Below are 19,069 nucleotides of genomic sequence, written 5' to 3' on the forward strand. Positions count from 1 at the left end.
TCCATGGAACCTATACAAAAATTGACTATTTATTAGGACATAAAGACCTCAAATTCAAATGCAAAAAGGCAGAAATAGTAAATGTATTCTTTTCAGATCATGATGCAATAAAAATTACATTCAATAAAAAGACAGGGGAAAATAGACTAAAAGTAATTGAAAACTAAATAATTTCATCCTAAAGAATGAATGGGTGAGACAGCAAATCATAGATACAATTAATAATTTCACCCAAGAGAATGACAATTTTGAGATGATATATCAAAATGTATGGGATGCAGCCAAAGTGGTAAGAAGGGGAAATTTTATATCTCTAGAGCCTATTTGCATAAAATGAGAAAGAGAAAATCAATGAAGTGGCTTGCAACTAAAAACACTAGAAAAAGAGCAAGTTAAAACCCCTCAATCAAAAACTAAATTTGAAATTCTACAAATAAAAGTAGAGATTAACAAAACTGAAAGTAAAAAAAAAAACCCTCCTGAATTAATAAATAAAACTAAGAGTTGGTTCTATGAAAAAAAAAAAAACAAAATAAATAAACTCTTGGTAAATTTGATTAGAAAAAGGAAAGGAAAATCAAATTCTTAAAATTAAAAGGGAGAACTTTCCACTAATGAAGAGGAAATTAGAGCAATAATTAGGAGTTACTTTGCCCAACTTTCTGCCAATAAATTTGATAACTTAAATGAAATGGATGAATAACTTCAAAAACATTGGTTGTCCAGATTAAGTAGTTAAGTAGTCTCATTTTAGAAAAAAGAAATAGAACAATCGACTCTCTAAGAAAAAATCCCCAGAAACAAATGGATTTACATGTGAATTCTACCAAGCATTTAAAAACAAGTAACTCCAATACTATATAAACTATTTGAAAAATAGGGAATGAAGGAGTCCTACCAGATTCCTTTTATGACACATACATGGTACTGATACCTAAACCAGGTAGGATAATGGGCCAACATCCCTAATGGATATTGATGCAAAAATCTTAAATAAAAAAATTAGCAAAGAGATTACAGAAAAATTACCCCCAGGATAATATACCATAACCAAGTAGGATTTTTACCAGGAATGCAGGGCTTGGTTCAATTTTAGGAAAACTATTAGCATAATTACCTATGTCAATAACCAAATTAACAAAAAAAATGATCATCTCAATAGAGGCAAAAAAAAAAGCATTTGATAAAATCCAATATTCATTCCTATTAAAAACACTAGACAGTATAGGAATAAATGGGCTTTTCTTTAAAACAGTCAGTAGCATCTATTTAAAACGATCAGTAAGCATCATATGTAATGGTGCTAAACTGGAACCATTTCCAATAAAATCAGGAATTAAACAAGGTTACCCACTATCACCATTACTATTCAATATTGTGTTGAAATGTTAGCTTCAGCAATATAAGATGAAAAAGAGATTAAAGGAATTAGAACAGGTAATGAGGAAATCAAATTATCACTTTTTGCAGATGATATGATAGTAGACTTAGAGAACCCCAGAGATTCTACTAAGAAGCTATTAGAAATAATCCACAAGTTTAGCAAAGTTACAGGATATAAAATAAATAAACATAAATCATCAACATGTTTATATAAAACTAACAAAATTCAACAGCAAGAGATACAAAGAGAAATTCCATCTAAAATAATTGTCAATAGGATAAAATATTTGGGAATCTATCTGCCAAGGGAAAGTCAGGAACTATATGAGCAAAACTACAAAAAAGTAGTTTTTTTGTCTTTCCACACAAATAAAGTTAGATCTAAACAATTGAAAAAATATTAAGGGCTCTTGGACAGGTCGAGTGAATATAATAAAGATGACAATACTCCTTAAAGTAATTTGTTTATTTAGTGCTATAATAATCAGACTCCCAAGAAATTATTTTAATGATCTAGAAAAAATAACAACAAAATTGATCTGGAAGAACAAAAGGTCAAGAATTTCAAGGGAAACTAATGAAAAAAAAATCAAATGAAGGTGGCCGAGCTGTACATGTTCTAAAACTATATTATAAATCAGCAGTCACCTAAACTATTTGGTATTGCTAAGAAATAAACTACTTGATCAGTGGAATAGGTTAGTTTTACAGGACAAAATAGTCAATAATTATAGCAATCTAATGTTTGACAAACCCAAAGACCCCAACTTTCAGGATAAGAATACACTATTTGATAAAAACTGCTGTGAAAATTGGAAATTAGTATGGCAGAAACTAGGCATTGACCTACACTTAACGCCGTACACCAAGATAAGATCAAAATGGGTTCATAATTTAGGCATAAAGAATGAGATTATAAACAAATAGGATAGTTTACCTCTCAGACGTATGGAAGAGGAAGGAATTTGTAACCAAAGAAGAACTAGAGATCATTATTGATCAAAATAGAAAATTTTGATTATATCAAATTGAAAAGTTTTTGTACAAACAAAACCAATGCAGACAAGATTAGAAGGGAAGCAATAAACTGGGAAAACATTTTTACAGTCAAAGGTTCTGATAAAGGCCTCATTTCAAAAATATATAGAGAGAATCGACTCTAATTCATAAGAAATCAAGCCATTCTCCAATTGATAAATGGTCAAAGGATATGAACAGACAATTTTCAGATGATGAAATTGAAACTATTTCTACTTATATGAAAGGATATTCCAAATCATTATTGATCAGAGAAATGCAGATTAAGACAACTCTGAGATACCACTATACACCTGTCAGATTGGTTAAGATGACAGAAAAAGATAATGATGAATGTTGGAGGGGATGCAGGAAAACTGGGACACTGATGCATTGTTGGTGGAGTTGTGAATGGATCCAAACATTCTAGAGAGCAATTTGGAACTATGCTCAAAAAGCTGTCAAACTGTGTATACCCTTTGATCCAGCAGTATTACTACTGGGCTTATATTCCAAAGTGATATTAAGGAAGGGAAAAGGTTCTGTATATGCAAAACTGTTTGTGGCAGCCCTTTTTGTAGTGGCTAGAAACTGGAAATTGTATGGATGCCCATCAATTGGAAAATATCTGCGTAAATTGTGGTATATTAATGTTATGGAATATTATTGTTCTATGAGAAATGACTAGCAGAATGAATACAGAGAGGCCTGGAGAGACTTACATGAACTGATGCTAAGGGAAATGAGCAGAACCAGTAGATAATTATTCACTTCAACAATAATACTATATGAAGATCAATTTTGATGAAAGTAGCTATCTTCAACAATGAGCGGATCCAAATCCGTTCCAATTGATCAGTAATTAACAGAACCAGCTACACCCAGTGAAAGAACACAGGGAAATAAGTATGGACCACAACATAGGATTTACAATCTTTCTGTTATTGTTTGCTTGCATTTTTGTTCTTCTTCCCAGGTTATTTTTACTTTCTTTCTAAATCTGATTTTTCTTGTGTAGCAAGACAACTATATAAATATGTGTGTATATATATATATATATATATATATATATATATATTGTATTTAACATATACTTTAACATGTTTAACATGTATGGGACTACCTGCCATCTAGGGGAGGGGGTGAAGGGGTGGAGGGAAGGAGAGGAAAAGTTGGAACAGAAGTTTTTGCAAGGGTCAATGTTGAAAAATTACCCATGTATATGTTTTGTCAACAAAAAGCTATAATAAAAAAATAAATTAAAAAAAGAAAATGGACTAAAACTGATTAGATTATTGTCCTTATTGTCAATACTACATTATTTATATTTCTTTCATTCAACTCTTTTAATGACAGTATTTCATTATTGTGAAAAAAACAGATAAAAATTGAATTATTCATTTCTACACACATACACATTTACACACATACATACTTGCTTAGTCTATGCACAGTGGATTACAAGTTAATTCAAGAGAAAAACTTAAATTTATTTGATCCACTTTTTCTAAAGTCAAACTGAGTTCAGGAAAATGCTTTTTGAGGTATTAGGAGAGAAAAATTCCCAGTAACAAGAAACTAGTCTGATGGAAATTTTTTCCTGTTGATTGTCACATACTGACTACAAACAAAAAGTTCATTAATGGTATCAAAAAGAGATAATTCAGTAATAAAGACATAAATCCCAGAAAGAGAATGGGTCTTATGCCCTGGATCATTTCAAATTTACTATGACATTCTAGGATCAGTTGAAAAAATTAGAAGATTCAACCTAAAGATCTGACTTAGGGGAAACATGATGGAGAGCTTCAAATATATAATAATCTTTAAGCATTTAAGAAGCATTAGATTTAATTTTTACAGTCAAAGGTTTTGATAAAGGCCTCATTTCCAAAATATATAGAGAATTAACTCTAATTTATAAAAAATCAAGCCATTCTCCAATTGAAAAATGGTCAAAGGATATGAACAGACAATTCTCAGTTGAAGAAATTGAAACTATTTCTAGTCATATGAAAAGATGCTCCAAGTCATTACTAATCAGAGAAATGCAAATTAAGACAACTCTAAGATACCACTACACACCTGTCAGATTGGCTAAGATGACAGGAAAAAATAATGATGATTGTTGGAGGGGATGCGGGAAAACTGGGACATTGATGCATTGTTGGTGGAGTTGTGAACGAATCCAACCATTCTGGAGAGTAGTTTAGAACTATGCTCAAAAAGTTATCAAACTGTGCATACCCTTTGATCCAGCAGTGTTACTACTGGGATTATATCACAAAGAGATTATAAAGAAGGGAAAGGGACCTGTATGTGCACGAATGTCTGTGGCAGCCCTTTTTGTAGTGGCTAGAAACTGGAAACTGAATGGATGTCCATCAGTTGGAGAATGGCTGAATAAATTGTGGTATATGAATATTATGGAATATTAGTGTTCTATAAGATATGACCAACAGGATGATTTCAGAAAGGCCTGGAGAGACTTACACGAACTGATGCTGAGTGAAATGAGCAGGACCAGGAGATCATTATATACTTCAACAACAATACTATATGAGGACCAGTTCTGATGGACCTGGCCATCCTCAGCAACGAGATCAACCAAATCATTTCCAATGAAGCAGTAATGAACTGAACCAGCTATGCCCAGAGAAAGAACTCTGGGAGATGACTAAAAACCATTACATTGAATTCCCAATCCCTATATTTATGCCACCTGCATTTTTGATTTCCTTCACAAGCTAATTGTGCAATATTTCAGAGTCTGATTCTTTTTGTACAGCAAAATAACGTTTTGGTCATGTATACTTATTGTGTATCTAATTTATATTTTAATGTGCTTAACATCTACTGGTCATCCTGCCATCTGGGGGAGGGGTGGGGGGTAAGAGGTGAAAAATTGGAACAAGAGGTTTGGCAATTGTTAATGCTGTAAAGTTACCCATGTATATATCCTGTAAATAAAAGGCTATTAAAAAAAAAGAAGCATTAAATTTATTTGGCTTTGCTTTTTCAGTGTAGAAAATAAGATTAGAAGGATCCATAGAAGTAGATTTTGGCTCAGAAGGAAAAAAAAAGAAACCTCTCTTGGGTATGTTAAAAACCTGAATGGGCTCTCCTGAGAGTAGTAACTTTTCTGCTGTTGGAAATCCTTAAATGGAGTATCAAGTAAATTCTGGATGACCACTCAACAAAGATTTCCTTCAGGTGACATTCAAGATTTGTTGATGAGCTAGAAAAGAAAAGCTAGGAAGTCTCTCTCAACTTTAAACTTATATAAATCCATTAATCATCAGTGATGAATTACAGGCCAAAAATGGCCTAAAATGTCACCAAAAAGTTATATGATTGAAAAAGGAGATGGGCTAATGATTTAGGCAGAAGAAAGAATAAAGAGATTAACATCTTTTACACTGTAGTGGTATCCACAGATCAAGAATGTCTGAGAAAATCACCAGTAGGTTGGGTAGACCAGTTGTAGATGATTTACAGAATACAGATTACAAACACATGGGATGAGAAGGCAAGATGAGTGGTGATCTATACAGTCAGATAACACACTGCTATTGAGAAAATGACATATCCATTTAAATACTGAAAAAAATGAATAAGTAATAATTACTCATATCAAATAGATTGTATGATAAACAAAAAGGGCATATGAATAATATTATGTCTAGGAGGGGAAAGGTTCTAATGATTATAAAACATTATTATCAGCAAATCCATGTCATGAATCTTGATTTCAAAAGGCCATTATTGAAGTAAAATCAGTTCAAAGCATTTTTCTCAGCAAAGACTAAAGTTCATAGACTCTTACCTAGCTTTTCAATAGAATAGTACCGTTGCTTGCTGTCCACACGTACTGTCTCTGCATAAGGGCTTCCCACACCATATCCAATGATGTACCCTCGGACAACAATGTTTGGGTTGAGGGGAGGGGTCCAACTCATTACAATGCTGGTGGTCAGAGGTCTGACATGAAGAGAGCTTGGTTGATCAGGAACCTGGGACTCTATAATTCAAATAAAATAAGTATTAGTATAATTTCTATGCCTTTTTATCTTCTATATATTTGATTTTTATATTTTCTCCATGTATTTCATACCCCAAGCATTCAGAAGGCCATCCTGGTCATTGTATGAATCACACTTTGATGAGGTAAGGTTCTCACAATTTGTTTAATGAGTTTGACTTTGCCATGGTTTGATTTCTTTAGCATCAAGAATAGTGAATTATGTCCACAATCATTGTAACATATACCACCATCCTAACATGAAATGTTGTTTGATTTTGCTCATTTTTTTCTTTCCAGATATCATTAGCAATGGGAGTATCTGGGTTGATGTCAATGGACACAGTGCAGATACTGGAATGTGGAATGAAAGGCTGAAAATTTTCCTACCCCATATGTTATTTGTTTTAGTTTAACTTCAAAGAAGAATAAATACAGACTATTTTTAAAGGATTTGTTGACAGAAACATTACATGTAATGAGTGTGTAGTCTTTATTAGTGACACAATTGATTAATAGCCTGAATTGTCTGAAAATGATATTTTCATTGTTAAAGCTATCCAACTTTTCTTTCTTCCATAAACTCTGACCAAAGCAAAAATTGTACACTTGTACTCTGACAGACAGCAAAATGAAATGTGTAGGCAAAGATGATTTTAGATCATTTATGTGATATCAAATGATGAGACACACTTAGTCCTAATCTTTTCTGCCCTTCCTTTATACTCACCCCTTCAACATGATTTATATTTAATAAAAAAGACATTATTTCACTGATAGATGGAAATATTTTTAATGAAGTTGTTAATGAAGGTAGCATACCAATTGCTTCTCTCAAGAAACTGAATAGTATTATGTCTTTTGGACAATAGAAAAACTAAGTTATTCTCTTCTTGTCTTAAAGAAGCTTGTGATATAATATGCAAAGGCATCATAGGAAAAAAAAAGTGACTCAAAACACTGCTATAAATGCCAGCAGAAGACACATATTCTTTGTGAAGTATTTCTACTATAAACCTTGGGGAAAAGTAATAAAAGAGATGAAAAGGAAGGATTAATACTTTTCAATCCCACTATCACAGAAGGAACCCCAGTGTCCTTGGTACTTAATTGGTTCCACAATGAATTCTGTTGAGCACATTTTTAGCTTTTGTACGAATAATTGAAACTGCAACAGATTTTTCCTTGTGTTATACTTAGGAAATAAACTAAATGTTTTGCATTCACAATTTTCTTTTAAACAATATAAAAGCACGATCATTTAAATGACAATATTCAATGTCTTTCTGAAGAGGAAGAAAAGTGTTTAAAAGCCTTTGTTTCCAGAAAAAACAAAAACAAAAAAAAAAAAACAATAACCCACCTTGCTACCCTCCTGAACAACCATATCATCCTAGCAGTGCTCTGGCAATTTAAATGAACACATTTGAATAGTATTCATTATCAAAAGTAGTCAGTTTATGCACTATATCTTTACATAGCTAAAACATAGTAAGGATTTCAATATATCAAATATCCTCATTTGATTTTCATAACCAAACCCCAGTGAAGTAAACATGGAGAATATCACCAGTTTGATTTTCTTTTTTTTTTAATTATTTTTTCTTTTTTTATTTTATTATAGTAACTTTTTATTGACAGAATCCATGCCATGGTAATTTTTTTTTACAACATTATCCCTTGCACTCACTTCTGTTCTGATTTTTCCCTCCCCCCCTCCACCCCTTCCCCTAGATGGCAAGCAGTCCTATATATGTTGAATATATCCTAGTATATCCTAGATACAATGTATGTGTGCAGATCCAAACAGTTTTCTTGTTGCACAGGGAGAATTGGATTCAGAAGTTAGAAATAACCCAGGAAGAAAAACAAAAATGCAAACAGTTTACATTCATTTCCCAGTGTTTTTTCTTTGGGTGTAGCTGCTTCTATCCATCATTGAACCAGTTTGATTTTCAAGTTGAGGAAATTGAAGTGCAGAAAGAATAATTACATTTTTATGTTCATATAGCTAATTAGTAACAGAGCTGATATTCAAAATCACATTACATAAGTTCTAGTATTAGGTTTATTGCATTTCACAATACTATCTCTGGATATTTTATTCAAATAGAGTAAAAGCTTCTGGAAGGCAAGTAATACTTCAGTTTTGTCATTTATCCCTCACACTTGGCACAGTCCCTGACATACAGTAGATTAATAAAAGGTTTTTTGACTGGGTGAATATTCCTAGAATCACTGACTACGAGAATATTATAGAATCAGGCAAATCACCCAGATGGCATTTTGGAAAGGTAGTAATAAAACCATTGTGTGAACATTTCCAGTATTAGAGAACTCTCTCTTACCTGCTGCATATCAATGCATACATATTATTTTCAAACACTATTATATTCTAACTTCAAAATGTGGATCATTTCACCTTAATTTTCATTTTCCCCTTTTAGCTCAAATTATTGTTGGTGGTCCACAGTTCTCAAAAAGGAACAATGAAATAACAAGGGCAATGTCTTGATTTGAAAGTAAATTGAATTAAGTGAAATAGAATTGTGTGAAATCATCAGTTTCTTTCTTTTTTCTAATCATTGGAACACAGAGGGAAAACAAAAGTCAAAACTGGCAATGGTGCAGAATGCAATGAATAACCTTGGCCTAAAGCTAGAAGAAATGCTGAGCTTCCAGAAATGATAGAAACTAAGGCTTCTGGAATATATAACCTGTTTTTTAAAGATTTTTTTAAGGACTTGGATGAATCCCAGATATCTTTTTGGTGGCCTACTTCCAGTCATATATCTCAATCTTAAGATGAACAAAACAAAAAACAATTTTCCTTTACTAAGTTTTCTCGAAAAAAGATTAGATAATTCATGTAATTGGTACTGAAATGGACTATAAAGAAGCAATTTAGAAAGTGGCTAGGAGAAAAAAAATTACATCTAAATGCTTCATAAGCTTGGACAAACTTTGAAAACAACTGTTTAAAAGTTAAACAACACAGTCCTAAGCACATTCCTTATTTCTAAGGTAATTAAAAAAATAAAGGCTACATGAAAATTAGGACCATTGAATTATGGAATTTGGAACTAAAGAATACTTTTGTTCAAAGTTTCTTAACAAAGCATTTCTTTTCCAAAAAAAAAAAATGTCTCCTGAGAGACAGAATTCAAGTAATTATATTTTTTATCTTTCTTTATAGTACTCTGTGGGCCTTTTGACTTCTCTGTTTTGACCTGCTTTAGATATAACACTTTCCTTGTTGACAGCTTCTTTGTTATTGTTCATGTGATAACCATAGCCTTTTTTTTTTTCTTTCCAAAAATGTTCATATAAAATACACTAGATAATTGATTGACTCAAATTTCCTTGACCTTCTAAATTGCTCATGAAAAATAACTCTACCATATACCTTACAGATCTTAATAAAAACAATAGTGATTTTAGATCCTTTAGCAGAAGGAAACAGCATATAAAATACAGAGAATAGATATTTAATGAAGTACAATTTTCTACTAGGATTCTATACTGTATTATCTACTGCAGATATTCTATACTTAGATTAGTTGACTTATTTTATTCAACTCACCCCATGTTGTTTTATGGTAAGGGCTTTTACATAGAAATTGGAAGGAATTAAAATACAATAAGGAAAGTTTGCTTCTTCTTTAATTTGTAGGAGTGACGTATCCAGAAAGAATATTTTCTCTTAGTTCTTTGTAACTCAAATGATCACTCCTAGGACACTTTCTGCTGTCTGTAGTGCTGAAATGCAGAGCTGTCAGTTTTAAATGATACTCATACACCCATTTTCCATTTAGTGTGCTGCATTTTATGGACCATTTTGTGAGAGTTTTGTTCCAGGTCTTAATAGCCTATATTTCTCTACTGTGAATTGTATAAGGCAGTTGATCCACCTACACTCTATCTATCCAGTCAATTCAGAAATGTACTAATATCTTCATTTTTTTCTAGAAAGACCTGCATCATTACTCTTTTCCATTTTCTTACCAATGGCCATTATTTCTCTTGGATTACTAACCTCTAAAACCCCTTTAACCATTTCTGCAGTCCACTTAGCTTCTTATATTCATAGTTGCCTATACCATATTTTATCATATTCTCCACTAAATCTGCTCTTGATAATTTTTACATATTAACTTTTTATTAACATTAAATGTTACCTTCTTACTTTCTTACTATTATTCATACCCAAATTTGCTCTTGACAATTTTTAGATTAATTCATTTTTTTACTCAAAACATATATTAATTTTCCTAAGTATCACATGAAAGTCCTAGATTACTTTTAACATTGTAATATTTTATTTTTAGTTATTGTTTATTTCTCTATCTTTAGATTCTATTTTACTTATAAATCTCATATACATAGCCCCAAAGAACAACAATTTGTTGCAATGTAGAAAAAAGTTCAATAGATTTTTGATCCGAATTAATTTAAGATTAATGTATCTATCTTTTTAAAGAACTTTTCTATTTTCAAACCTCTATTCTTGTGAAATCTGACATACAATCATTATTCCTATGGGTAATTTCTTCTTTAATCTATGAAAAAAATTGAGTAGAAAGCATTCATTACTCACTATTTCGAACTAAATTATGATAAATTTAATAACATCTTTATTAATTAGTTGGACAAAGACATCAATAATTTTTATCACAATTGAAGGGTATGTCAAGTTCGAAAGCATGAGCTAATATATTTCACAGAAGAGTCAAGTTTCAAAAAGATCTCTAGAAACAAATAATTAGGCTAAGAATTAAGAAAAATAAGAATTTAAAAGGAAAATAATTGAAATTATATATAACTTGCCTTCAAAATAAATTTCACAAAATATCAAAGGAGTAAGTAGACAGCATCATTAAAACTATTTTAGTGTTGTGATATGTTGGATTTTCAACATAAATCTTTAGTTCAATGTGTCAGCCAAAAAATGTTATCTAAGAAGGATCATTAGACTCATTAGAAGGATCATATTATTCAGGAAACTGGTGACACTAATTCTACAGTATGCGGTCAAGGTAAGATGTCATATGGAATACTATTTCAGTATTGAGCATGACTTTTAAGAAACACATTAATAAACTGGATGGCATCAAAAAGAAGAAGACAAGATGACTAGAATGACCAAATGTCTCAGGGTAATACCACATGGTGATTAGTTCATGAATCTAGGGATATTTCCCCTAGATCAGAGAAGACTTAGTGGGGACATTACAGATGACTTTAAATATTTAAAGGACTATCATGTGAGAGCATTGAATATAGTGCCTAAGTAGAAGAATGTGGATGAACATATGGATGTAGCAAAAAAATAAAAACAGATTTTCATGCAATGTAAAAATAATCTTTCTGATAATCAGTTATTGAAAAGTAAAATATACTATCTTCAACAGTAGAGGATTTCCTATCACTCAAATATTTAACAAAATATTGGATAATCACTTTGGGATGATATTGTAGAGACCATTCTTAGTCAAGTACAGGTTGATGTGCCTTTTTACTCTGAGATTCTATGAGAGAGACAGTTATTACAATAATAATATCAAAATTCCCTTGAATTCAATACATGAGAACACAGTTTTAAAAGTGAAAAGGATTTTATAGGCCACTGATTTAATAGATTAAGAAATTATGCCACAGAAAGATCCCATAGCTAGTAAATGTGTCTGTTAGAATTTGAATCCAAAGTTTCCTGGCACCAAAGCCAGTACTTTAAGCTTGTCTCTGTCTCTGTGTCTCTCTTCTCTCCCTATTTCCTGCCTTCTCTCTTCCTTGTCTTTCTCTCTTCCCCTCTCTCTTACTCTCTTTACTTATCTCTCTTTTTCTTTCTCTCTTCATCCCTTCCTCCCTCCTTCCCCCTCCTCTTTTTCTCCCTCTTTCCTTTGCTCCCCTCAGTCTTAATTGAAACTTACTCTCAAGTTTAATATCTGTGGAAATCCATTTTTTCTTGATTATCTCTGGGCAGAGGATAGACCTATTCTATAATTTCTTTGATAGTTTTTTTTTCCCCTAGAATCATGTTTCATCCTCAGTTTCTAGTCTTTCACCATCTATTTGGCTTTGGATATAGGGCAAAACTATTAGGAAGAAAATGTAAATTGACTGCTTGTCTTTTAGCCTATCAGAACTAAACCAAAACAAAATCAAAGGGAAACTTCATTGAGTGATTCTCAATCTTTTGATCTTTATCAGAATCTTGAATGAATCAGAACTTCAAAATCATTTTCAGTTTTGCCAGCAAATTATTCATTTGAAACTTTTCTCTAGGTAACTCCAGGAATATTACGAGTTTAATGTTCCACCTGATTATAAAACTTTACTTCATATGTTCTTCAATTCTTCCCAATGACATATTTACTTGGCATTTTATATTTTCTTGTGCTCTTTCCTCAGCATTTTGCTGATGTCTAAAACATGAGAATACATATGCCAGTTTCACTATGCAGTGGGTATAGAGGGTAGACACATCATCTTGTATTTCATTTATATTATGTATTTAACTAACATTCAGTAACTCATTTGTGATGCACTTCTATTCAAATCCATATTCATAGAAAGTAACCAGGCTGTATATTAGAACATACTAATCTCAGGGATGCACGTCCATTTCAGTTCTCAGAAGAAATGCATTTATATAGAGACTTCATATCAGATAACTGAATATCATAATAAGACTCATTAACATTTCTACTAATCTGGGTGGTGGAATGGCATTAGATTAGGAACAAATCCATTCATTCCCAAAGTTTTCCCATCACTGCTACATTTCATAACCCACTAACCAGCAAATTTAATTTATCTTCTTCCAGACTAATGTAGAAAATGTAGAACTTCAGTTAAGCTACATCACAACTGATTGTGTGTACAACTGTTCCCATTTGTTCACTTAAAGACAGAAATAGTAGGTGATTTCAAGCCCATTTTCCTGGAGCACATCTTCCAAATTCAATCAGATAATTTAACATTCTCCTTTAAGCTATTTAAGTAAGATTCTTCAGGGGAAACTAAGCTTTCACATTTTTTAAGAGCTGAAAATTTTAGAGCAAAAAATAAATATTTTAAAACTTTACAATTTTCAGTAAGAAGATGCACGTTTTCCAGGAGACAATGAATATAATATGATATTTGGATTTATAATTGCTTTAACAAAACATTATAATTAAAAGGCCAATATATAGGGATTAGGTTGTTGTTATTTTTGTTCTTAATTTTAAATGCTGAAAGTTTACAAGATAATTTGGGTTCCTGGGCTAGATTTATTTTTTAAAGACCATTTGTGAAATTCAAAACACTCTTGCTCTCATTGTTTAGCTAACAAAAGATTCCAAGCCAAGCTCTTTTGGTATGGTGAATGTTAATAGAAATTGTTTCAGTTTTGTTAAAGAACCTCAGAAGATTTTTCCCTCTCTGACAGAGGGATTAGTGGGGACTCTAGAATGATGCAGGTTATCTTTTCATGGCTTTTGCCAAGGAACTAGTTAAAAAGAGAAATCATAAGAAAAGATGAGAAAATGGACCTAATAAGTTTGTAACTTTTGAGAGCAAAACTTATTTAGCTGTTCTAAGAGCCTGGGTGGCCAGAGTAATATGTAGATGACTCCCTTGGGTTTGCAAAAAGACACAGTAGTAGAAAAGTGCATGCCCAGTGTTATAATACTTCAAATCACTTTCATTGCAGAATAACTCACATTATTCACATAATTCATTTGGTTGCCAAGGTCAGATCTTTTCCCCATAATTCACAAGGACTTAGAGGATTTTATGGGGAGAACTCCCAACAAGAGTCATTTTTGCTTTTCTAAGAATATGGATAAAAAGAAATACTTCTCATCTTGACACTTAAAGATTGAAAATGGAACAACTAAAGAATTAATTAAAAAACAATAATAGGAAATATGCTTAGCTTGAAGGAATATTTTGCATTAATGAAAGGTGTAGAGCTTGTTAGATTATTTTCTAGATAAGGAAATCAAGTGGTGGTATCTGGATTAAAATTGATGTTTTGTGATTATTTTTTACCACATCATGTTACCTGTATTTCCCTGAGGGAGTTGAATAGGAACAATATTCATTGTTGGATACTCATTGGAGTATATTAATATAAGTTGAGGGAAGTGCTGGCATCTATTGGAAAATCTCCCCTGCCTACTAAATTTGTCTTAGTCCAACTACTAGGATCATACAACAATCATATCCAAATAGTAAGATCTTGGTGTCAGTGGTGGCAAATATTTTTTAAGCTTTCAAGAATAAGGAGCCAAAAGAAAGGGGGGAAATGAAGTTAGTTCAGAAAGTTATTAGTGGAAGTAGGGAAAAATAACATAACTAGTCAGGGCAATAAACATCACCAATGAAATTCAAATATTATTCACATTTCTCAAAGAGCAGGTCTGTTTAGTCTGGCAAATAAGCCATTACCATACATGGTAGACACAGTAAGCAGTCATGTTTTCCCTTTTACTTTTTAAATTTTCTTACTTTCTTTGTCTATGTTATTTGATGTTACAAATCATTATTTATGCTATCAACTTTACTTGTAATTTCACTAGCTTGCCCAATTTTAACTTTGTATGATGTTAGTAGGTACCATTCTATACCTATAGTACTCATTTTGGCCATGGATGTGAATTTATTCACTACTTTAACTAAGAAAGTAAAAGAAAAAGTGTGTACATGACAAGAACTTGAGGTGTAAAAGGATGCTTAAGTCCTAAAAAGAGTTGAATTGAAAAAAAGGAAAATGCATATAAGGAAGAAGATAGAATTAAAGGTGTTAAAAACAATCACTAACAACTAGTATTTGTTAAAGATGTTCTATAAGTGATAGTCTATATTCTTTCCTGACCATTGACCCTACTCCTTCCCAAACCCTAGTTCTCTCTGTCAAATTTTTATTCATCCTTCAAGGTCTTTATTTCATTAAAGCAACTCATAACAGGGGCAGCTAGTTAGTGCAGTGGATAGAGTACTAGCCCTGAAGTTAGGAGGTCCTGAATTCAAATTTGACCACTTAACTTAACACTTAACACTTCCTAGCTGTGTGACCCTAGGCAAGTGATTTAACCCCAAGCCTCAGGAAAAAAATAATAATTTAAAAAACCAGCTCATAATGAAACATTATTGAAGTGATTAATGGCTTGTAATCAATCTGAAGAAAGATTATAATGGGATATTCTAGGGATCTCTTTTCAGACCTCATTTCAAAGTTTTTGGTTTTTGTTTGCTCTAATGAATGATGAAAATGGAGGCATGGATGATTTGTTCATGAAATTTCCAGGTGATACATAACTGGGAATAATAGCTAACACATTGAATTTTAGAAATGGCATTAAAAAAGGGAAAAAATTAGGGGAGGATCATGAGAAGACAGCAGAATAGGTCAGAAAACTCCAAACAAATTTCTCCCACAGACAAACAAAACAAAATTGTGCTTCTGGACAAAGACTAGTGATAAACAAATAAAATTTGGGACAGAACAGTGATCCTCCTGGGATAACTTTGAAACCCTAAAATAGACTCCAGCATGGAGTAACTGGTGTGAAGTGTAAACATCTCCAGGTTAATTCCAATGAAACAGCAAAAACCAAGTGTTTGAGGTATCCTGGTTTTGATATAATCTCAGCAGGAAACACAGGAGTTTTCACCTCTCTAAATACTTGAGACTTCAACTTTTAAGTTGGGAAAGATTGAGGAACGTCTGCTAACAAGAAATTCTGTTAGCAGCTTTTCTGCTGAAATGCTACTTTGAAAAAGAAGGAACCAACATACCTAGAGAATATAGAAGCAGTAGGGCAGGGAAGCTGCTTGTTGTAGGTACTTATAAGAGGGTAATTTTTTTTTTTTTTTGAGTTCCAGAACAGAGGGGAAAATTAAAGTAGCCAGAGGCTCCATCCTTCCCATACCAATACTAAAGGTGATTACATCATTAATTTTTTTTTTTAAATAAGCATGCAAAGGAGAAAGAATCCAACCATAAAAGGTTACTATGGAAATAGGGAATACTGAGGTTCATCTTCAGAGATGGATACTGAAATATAAAAGGCCTCTATCCTGAAGAGCAATCTTAAATGGCTTCCTGTTGAAAAATAATTTATAGAAGAACTCAAAAAAGACTTTAAAAACCAAATGAGAGATGGAGAGGAAAACACTGATCCAAGAAAATCAAAAAGATTATGAAAAGAAAATCAAACCACTAGAGACAGAAATCCAGGGTCTTAAAGAAGAAAATAGCTCTTTGAAAATTAGAATTGGGTAAGAGGAATCCAGTGAAGTTATAAGAAACCAAGAAATAATAAAACAAAATATAAAAAAATGAAAAATATAAGAGAATGTCAAACATCTTATAAGAAAAACAATAGATCTGGAAAACAGATCAAGGAGAGGAAATAAGAATAATTGGACTAACTTAAAGCTGTAACCCAAAAAAGAACCTTGACTCGATAATACAAGAAATAATTCAAGAAAATTGTCTTTAAGTGATAGAAAAACAGGAGAAAGTACAAATAAAAATCTATAAATCAACACCTCAAAAAGATCCTACAGGGAAAATATAGAAATGTCATTGCTTAATTTCTAAACATTCAGATGGAAGAAAAAATTTTATAAGCAACAATAGTAGCAGCAGTAGCAGCAATAAAAATATAATTTAAATATGTTGGAGCTATAATAAGAATTGTACAGGATTTATCAGCAGCTACAATAAAAAACCACAGGTCCTGAAATACAATATAATGAAAATCAAACAAACTAAGATTGCAGCCAAAAACATTATATCCAGTAAAATTAAGAATAATATTGAATGAAAAAATGAAAATTTAATAAATTGTCAGATTTTCAGGATTTTGTCTAATAAATCTGAACACAATAAAAGAGGGAACAATATACACATGTATACCAAGAAGGGTATAATAACATCCAAAATCTATAAAGAATAAGGGGGGAGGAAACAGATTAATGTGTAGTATAGAAGGTTATGTAAATCAACAAGTGTGGTAAGGTGTATAGATAATAGGAAAAGGGATAAAGAGGTAAGGAAAGGGGAAAATAGGATCAAGTGGGAAGAAAGAAGGGTGTTTAGGTTGATGGGAGTGGGATAAAGAGGAAAGAAAAAGTTGAGGAAGCATATAAGGGAGGAATCCATGATAGGGTCAGTAGGAAGGTTAAGTAATAGCAAGGCAAGTTAAAAAGCAAAGTAAAAAATAAAAAATAAAAAATGTAGAAGTAAAGTAGAAGAGTTAGGAGGGATAAGAAATAAGATATATATACAAACACAATAATGATGATCAGGAGTAGAATTTATTAGGAAAAAAGGAGAGGTAGTAACAATTGATCTTAGACAAATCTAAACTTAAAAAATGATTCATCAAGGAAGAAATCTATATTGTATGTCATCATATTAATACTGTTTTACATGTATATGTGTTTATATATTTATGTATTATGTATGTAGGCACATGTGTATATGTGTGTGTTTCTATATATGTGTGGATGTGTATATGTGTATGTATTTATTATATTATATATCATATGTGTGAATACATAAATATACCTGTGCTTAACTTCACCCTTCTTGAGGGTGGTAGGGGCAGTGAAAAAAGGGGGAAAAAATAAAGTAAAAACTGCACAGCAGAGAATAGAAGAAAACCTACAGTGAATCAAAGAAAAGATGCACAGTTATGAATACCACATCTTCTATTATTACATATGATTTTTTTTGAAATGGAAATTTATTATTATATATCTGAAATCCTCTAGGTTGTTTTGCTGGGAATATGACATTTTTTTTCCTTTTCCTATCTTGTTTTTCTATTTTAAATAAATATATACATTAAAAAGAGAAAAAAGAAGGCAAGAACAATGTACCAAAGCTGGTCAGAAAAAAAAAAATTAGTTGAGTAATTAAAATCATAATTTTGTCTTAAAAAGAAACTGCAAAAATATATGATGAAAAAGAGGTGGTTCAAAATATCTGATATGAAAAAATCTGGGGATTTTAGTAAATTACAGGGTTGGAGTAAATTGAATGTGAATCTCAAAGTAGCTAAAGTAGTAGGCTTCATTAATGGAAGGGATAACATTATCACCTTACATAATTTTTCTAACCTGCCTCAGGTTTGCCACCATTATTTTAATTCCTATTATGATTTTAGCTAAATCATATCTGAAAATGGATCAATATCATGAAAGACATTACACATAATACTTTAATGGCCATCTTGCTTTGTAATTAAGAAACTTGTTTTTTCCATACAAAAAGAGAAAAAAATATGAAGTCATATTCTTTCTTCATTAACCTGAATAACTCAACTATATCTACTTATGAGGGGCCCACTCAGCCTGCACACTCCAAATCCATCTATCTCACAAATTTTACTCAAAAAGGTTGATTTCATTTTTGGTAATTTTGTTAACTTTGACAACTGTATTTCATGCTGTCATTTGGAAATCTCCATGTTCTGTTACTCTTATAACAGATTCCTTTAACAAACCTGAATACTTCACTTCTATATATGAGTACCTCAAGACAATCATTAATATGCATAACATAAGCTGGTTCTATTGATAAATTGTTTCATCTAAGGCAAAGGAAAGGAATGGCAGCATATATTATTAATGACTATATCATGTACA

General features: G+C 31.7%; 1 protein-coding gene across 1 annotated transcript in view; it reads right to left on the reverse strand.

The window, feature by feature from the left end:
- DCC (DCC netrin 1 receptor) overlaps positions 1 to 19,069 on the reverse strand; it is a 1,389,687-nt gene that overhangs the window by 227,465 nt on the left and 1,143,153 nt on the right. Inside the window, exon 15 of the mRNA XM_031946063.1 lies at positions 6,227 to 6,421. Within this exon, the coding sequence (XP_031801923.1) occupies positions 6,227 to 6,421 (195 nt within the window). The remainder of the gene's footprint in view (positions 1 to 6,226; positions 6,422 to 19,069) is intronic.

This window comes from Sarcophilus harrisii, chromosome 1 (genome assembly GCF_902635505.1).
Source record: "Sarcophilus harrisii chromosome 1, mSarHar1.11, whole genome shotgun sequence".
NCBI classification, from domain to species: Eukaryota; Metazoa; Chordata; class Mammalia; order Dasyuromorphia; family Dasyuridae; genus Sarcophilus; species Sarcophilus harrisii.